At 47.7% G+C, this 6894-nt stretch overlaps 1 protein-coding gene across 1 annotated transcript; it reads right to left on the reverse strand.

Moving 5' to 3' along the window:
- Positions 1–4899: 4899 nt before the first annotated feature.
- LOC125542212 (uncharacterized) lies at positions 4900–6570 on the reverse strand. Its single transcript, XM_048705160.2, has one exon. It carries the CDS (start codon positions 6414–6416, stop codon positions 5202–5204), a length of 1215 nt encoding a protein of 404 aa, XP_048561117.2. The 5' UTR covers positions 6417–6570; the 3' UTR covers positions 4900–5201.
- Between the last annotated feature and the right edge of the window lie 324 nt (positions 6571–6894).

Genomic DNA, 6894 nt, shown 5'->3' on the forward strand with positions numbered 1-6894 from the left:
ATCATAATTTTAAGGAATCAAAGATCAGATCTTCTATATCTGGATAACTACTAAGCTATTTCTCTCAACATGCAAATATGATATCTCAGTATTCAACATGCATGGTAAAAAACTCACCTCACAATGCAGCCATGCAAAGAAAAAAAACCACTTCAGTATGCAAACGTGCATGCTACATTCCACTCTATTATACTCCCTCTGGAAAGATTCATAAGACGTTTTAGAAAGTGTAGTTCAAATATCGGCACGTTAAGAAAATTCCGTCATTTCCAATTTTGCCCCTGCGCTCACTCACTCACCCGCACTCACCAATTCCCCTCCCGCACTCACTCACCCGCGTCGACGCCTGCCTGCCCGAATCCGGCGCGGTGGCGACGCGCCTCCCTCTCGCCCGCGTCGACACCCCCCTCTAGCCCGCGTCGACACCTACCTCGCGCCCGCGTTGCTGCCGCCCTTCTCCTCTTGTCGCCGCCTCTCCCTCTCCTTCTCGCTGGTGTTGTCGAGCCAAAGTTGGTTTTTTTAGTGAGGTCGGGAGGAGCGCGTTCGCTCCCCGTGCCGACGTCGGCGTCGAGGAATAAGCAGGTGGAGGGCATGCCCGAGCACCGCCGCCACAAGCACTTCAATGACCTCCGCTCCGCCGTACTCCAAGATTCGGAAGGTAAAAAATGCAACTCCTTTCCATTTTATCACAGCAGATGGAGCAATCTTGGGAGTAAATCAAGATGAGCGTGTGTTCTTGGTGCGAATATGATTTTGGGCATCTGGTTTGACTACATCTGCATCTGCATCCAAGGTCACCCATTGCCGCCAATGGAGCAAAGCACAAGGAAGAGGGCAACACCTGAGGCTACTACTATAGCTTGAAATGGAGCAGAGCGCAAGGAGGAGGGCGACACTCGGGGCTGCTGCTGCTGTCGACGCGGTCAAGCCGGGGCTGCTGCTGCAGATCCAAGGTGATGTTTCCTCATACTCCATGTTAAGATTGTGGTCGTATGTTGCAAAGATTGATTCTGAGAGTAGTGACAAGTGAGCAAGTAGCAACATTAGGAGTTTGCTGTTTGCTCAAATCATTGTTGTTGTTTGCTCAAATCAAACAGCAACTAGCAACATTTGCTATTTAGGTGAAGTGTGATTACTACTCTATAATTCTTGGCTCTTGTCTCTTTGTAATTCTTGGTTCACCTGGAAATCTTGGCTGAACTATTTTGTTTGTTCGTTTTAGGGAGCTAGAGATGCATCTGCACGTCAAGGAGCTGGAGCTGAATCTGCACTCCAAGGAGCACCTGGTTAGTACTGCTTGTTCTTGTACTCAGAGCAGCTGGTGATCTTGCAGATAGGAGTAGAGTACTGCTTGTACTGCTTGTTGTACTGGTGATCTTGCAGATAGGAGTAGACTTCTTGTACTGCTTGTACTGCTTGTTGTACTGGTGATCTTGCAGATAGGAGTAGACTTCTTGTACTGCTTGTTATGAGTAGAAGTAGTTGGAGTACTCCTAGAGTAGGAGTAGTTGGAGTGTTCCTGGAACAGCCTCTCCTTGCTGGAGTAGTTTACTTAACTGGGGTACTTAAATTAACTGCTGGAGTAATTTAACTTAACTGGAGTAATTTACTGAATTAACTAAAGATATTCTAGGAGGAATTTACTGAATTAGCTGAAGATATTCTAGGAGTAATTTGTTGCATCTGTTGTAGGTGCTCTAGTGCTGCACATCTACTGCTCATTTTCTCTAGTACTGGAGTTGGAGTTTAGTGTACTGGGCACTTTCATAAACTGCTAGAGTACTTCCTCTCCTTTCAAATAGACACACAAACAAACAAACAAACAAATTTCAGACAACTCTCCTTTCCTCTCTTCTGCGGGAGTACCAATCTCTCCTCTCCTAAAACTTCCACATAATTTCAGTAACTTCCATAAATTTCAGAAACTTGCATATAAATTCAGAAACTTGCATTTCCAAGACAAACAACTTTAAAATTTACTCCAATGGATGCGTCTCCACAAACACTACTCCAAGATAAACAACTTCAAAAAAAAAACTTGCATATAATTTAAGAAACACATGGAGTAATCCATTTCAATCAAAATAATATAATCCATTTCATACTTTCATATAATCCATTTCCACAAACAATACAATACTTCATGGATGCATTTCCACAAACAAATCTCATCATAGCACTACAAGTCTCAACATACTCCACTACATGCTCACTGGACATCCTGTTCTAGAATCTCCATGGCAGTATCAATCCTAGGCGGTAGCACTCCTTGGCTTTCCAATCTCTCCTTCCGCAAATGTGGAATTTTATATGAATTTGCTCCTCCATTGTTCATTACTTCCAGCATGATGGTCTGAAGTGTTAGAAGTGTACATGGCCTGATTAATGAGAGCGGTGTGGCCTTTCAAAGCTTCACATGGCCTAGCTAGCAGAGCTCAGCACTGCAAGTGTCACACTTATTGCAGGAGCATAAACAAAGCCCTCCTTCCCCGAGTAAACTGATAAACCCTGGACGTGCGACACAGTCGCGGAGCACCCACATCGTCTTTCCCTACCAACCCAACCCGACGGAGCTCATCCCCGTGCATCTCGCTGTAGGAATACATATTGGAAACGACGTACAGGGTACTATAATAAGGCATCTCCGTGACTAGTTGACTACACAAGGACGTCTACAAGTATACATACACATATACATGCTAGGGTTCGAGTAAACAACTGGTTCTGCACTCCTGTACTATTCCTTGTTGATCAGGCAGATGCATGGGGGGATATGGACGGCTGATGCTTCGAGCAGCCAAGCATCTGCAGGTCGATTTTCTAGTGTGGCTTTCTTATCCGAACTGTCTAATGCTTTCTTTCTTATCTGAATTCACTAATGGTTTTCTTTCTTATCTCCATTCTCTAATGGCTGCACAGCTACAGATTATGATGCCAAGGCTAGCTAGCAGCCCCTTTGCCGACCACGGCACGCGTACCCACCCACCCATCTTGTCCCTAAGCAGCTTAGTCAATACTCACTACTTACTGATGAGTAACGCCGGCATTCCAATGGTGTCCAGGTATACTACTGACAGCAGGATATGCAATGCAACTGAGGTTATTTATATAGACTAGAATCTTACCTTGTGGAGCCATCAAAACGCGTCTCCAAGTATGTTGTTTCGCAGTTACTTTTATATAGGTACCCCCCTGGTTCAGGTCCAAGCATGCACTGCAAAACATAACCTGTTCAAGACTTAGATTCAGTAGTAATATGCTCGTGAATAATCGCTAGGCAGCGTTAACTCTACCTTTGTCACGCACAAGAGGAACTGCAGGATACAGCTCATCATCATATCCTACGAACGAGCTCTGAAATTCTTCAGTTATGGGACAGAAAATTCAGTGCATCATGCAAGTCAATGATACTCAGTGAATCAGGATTCAGGCATTGCTGAGACATTGCACCCTCAGCTCCAAGATAGCATTTCTAGTAACGCTTCTTTCACCCTTCAGTTAAAATTGGCACACAGAAGTATATTGCACCCTCGTTAAGCAATAACCATACCAAAACAATCATCATAATTCACTTCAAGGAGAAAATTTATATAACATGGCATCGTCAGAAATTTCAAAAACAAAGACTACATGATACTAGTAAGCTTTGTGTTGCGTACATGACATGCCTACTGGCACTAGATTATAATGGGACCTGTTTGGCCCAATTTAAGCTTTGGCCTTATTAGTTAAATAAGCATAACGAGTTAAGTTAGGACTTCGAACCAAACAGCTAGCTTATCTGGGCTTAACATTAAATAGACATCATCCCTGCCATAACATAGTCAAAGCAAATATGGCCGAATTTAAGCTTTGGCCTATTATTTAAGTAACCTTAACCAGTTAGGTTAGGACTTTGAACCAAACAGCCAGCTTATTTGGGCTTAACGTTAAAAGAACAGCCCTGCCATAATAGATTCAAAGCAAGCAAATGGGCCACAATTAGGGAGCAGCTCATGACTTGTTAGTTTGGTTGCCCAAAATAGCTTCAGACTTATCTATAAGCTATAAGGCAGTTGAGCACCTTACAGGATAAGCTTAGTAGCTCACAGAAATTGTATAGCACAAGCAAGTATACAGCCAACTAAATTACTAGATCTTTAACTGTCTAGTACAGTCACTTGTTTCAGGAATCAAAGAAGTTTATAACAGTAGAAAGAGTAAAACATTATCTTTGCTAGGGACAGATCTTCCAAGAATCAGGCACTTCCCTTGGAACAGTTGAAGTATTGAACACCTAGACGATTTCAAGTTGATGAGAATAAAGTTGGTCATCTACCGCATAATAATGTACTCCCTCCGTCCCAAAATTCTTGTCTTAAATTTGTTTAAATACGAATGTATCTAATACTAAAACATGAGTTGATACATCTGTATTTAGACAAATCTAAGACAAGAATTTTGGGACGGAGGGAGTATTAGACTATATATGTCAGGGCCTCGGGCTATAACCTGGCTATTATTCAATATATCCCTTTTGGCTGGGGTATCAAGGAACTCACATAAATATCTCTTTGGTCCCATACTCACTCAAAGGAGTGCCATCAACAACTGGATTTGTGGCAATGTTTGGGGAGAAAGAATGAATGCCAAGTAGGCCCCGAACTGGGTGACGTGTCCGCCTCGTGGCGAATACCAGGGTTAAATTCAGTCAAACGACATTAAGAGTACAGGATCCTAAACCGGACCGTTGCAGAGTTCAAAGTTGAAATGAGAACCGGGGGAGAGTTCAAAGTTAAGACCTTTTTGACCAAAAAATCATCCTATATATCATTGCCTCAATTCTCAGTTGAAATGCCAAAATAAATAGATAGATACAAGCAGGTACATATGAAGCAGCAAAGAAATATAGGGGGTGTATTTATGTTTAAGAGATATAAGAGATCTGCTGCAATTTCAGCCATGGGCCACAAACTTCCACTACAAATACGTTTCTGTAAATATCTGAAGATATAACTGAAATGAAGCAACAAGAGGTAATCCCATACTAGCAACTTAGCATTACAAAGTCCCGGGAAACAGAAAAACAAGTACCATGAGGTTGCATCACAATCTGAAGAAAACTGTTACTTCTAAGTGTTCGACAGATGAAACATTACCAAGAGCCACCACTTCACTTGTTCACCTACTGGAGCACTCGAGCACCTTGCTGTAGGCCGTAACTACGAATCCACACCTAATGATGCCATCTGTCTGTCGAGCTCATTGCCAGCCTTCTTCAGAAACACATCCCAGCCACTGCCATCCCCCCAATCCAGCATATCATACGGAATTGCTGTCATTAACCCTGGCCTCACCGCACCCTGCTGCATCACCACTCGAAACTCCAGCTCGTCCTCTGCTCTCTGCTCCTCCTCAAGCTCCTCCCATGTGAACAGCAGCGGCAGGGTATAGCCGCCCCAAGGATTGAAGTCGATCAGCTTCACCCGACCATCGGCTCTCACATACACATCAAACGTGTAATTCTCTGAAGCAAACTGTGGCTCGATGAATTCTTCGAAGAAATCCTCGATCTTGGGCTGTACCTCAGCGCTCCACCCAGGCAGAGAAGGGTAGTAGGCAGACGGGTCCCTCTGCGACACACCGACCAGCTTCCGCCCCCGCACAAAGCAGCGGAACTCCGACTCGGGGCGGAGGCCTGGGTACCACTTGCGGAGCGCGAGGTAGTACTGGAACCCGTCGTCCACCCAAGTCTCATCATCATCACTGCTTTCTTGCTCAGCATCCTCTTCCGGCGCATCACTCCCACCGCCGCGGGCACCTACCTCGCTGCAGTTCTCACCAGGGTCACTCAGACTACCCTCTGCGGCATTCCGTCGAACACGGTTGGCGCGCACGAAGTCCTGGCAGGAGGAGCGCGCGGAGACGAGGTCGTGGGCGACGCAGTCGGAGGCGCGGAGCAGCATGGCGACCTCGGCGAAGCAGGTGCAGCGGACGGTGCCGTCGGCGGCCATGAAGACGGCGTCCTTGGGCGCGCTCCAGTTGAGCTTGGGGAGCGCGGCCCCGCCGAGGTCGGCGATGGCGGCGTCCACCGCGGCCTCGAGCTCCGGGAACGCGGGCGGGAGCAGGCCCTCGCCCTCGTCGTCGGAGTCGGAGTCGCCGAAGAGGGGGTCGGTGTTGTCGCGGTCGAGGAGGGAGACGGGGTCCGGGAAGTGGCCCTGGAGCGGCGGGAAGGGCGCGCGGCCGGAGGTGAGCGTCGGGAGGACGAAGGGGAGCGGCCCCTGATCGCCCTCGTCGGGGTCGGGGTAGGCGGTCCGGCCGGCGAGGTAGCGGAGGAAGGCAGCCGGGAGCGGGATGATGGCGGTGGGGACCGTGTGGCGCCGGAAGGCCGGATACCACTCCTGGATCTGGCAGCGGAGCAGCTCCTCCAGCAGCATCTCCGCCGGCTCGTCGGCTGCCTCGCTTTGGGCAGGGTTCGGCGGCGGCGGCGGTCCTCGTCGCCGGCGTCGTGCTCGCGGTTCGCGTGGTGAGAAGGCCGGGCTGCGAAAGAGGAGGACTTCAGGAGGGTTGCGTTGGGCCTAACTAGTATGTGCGCCGTTCACAAGCATGGGTACAGGCCGTTGGCCCATAACTTTAGGACATTTGTACTTTTCTTTCTGAACTATGAAATTTCATTTCAATTAACCACTGTGCCCGGCAATATCGCCGGCAATCAAGTCTCGGATAAAGTTAGGAGCAGCGCCCGGCCATACGGCTTGGGACACATGCACCATCTTCGATCCGTGCGTCGCTAGAGCATCCGCAACATCTTGAGCGTACTCCACCCTGCCAGCACCTGCACCCATCACATCTCCCATGTGGTCTCGGATCACAAACCCCCAGCCACCACACTTCTTGTCACTATGGAAACTTCCA

Source organism: Triticum urartu, chromosome 3A, assembly GCF_056163025.1.
Source record: "Triticum urartu cultivar PI428250 chromosome 3A, HENAU_Tu73, whole genome shotgun sequence".
Lineage (NCBI taxonomy): Eukaryota > Viridiplantae > Streptophyta > Magnoliopsida > Poales > Poaceae > Triticum > Triticum urartu.

What these genes read in the sequence shown, in the direction of transcription:
- LOC125542212 (XM_048705160.2), bottom strand. Translation starts at nt 6,416, where the DNA reads ATGCTGCTGGAGGAGCTGCTCCGCTGCCAGATCCAGGAGTGGTATCCG.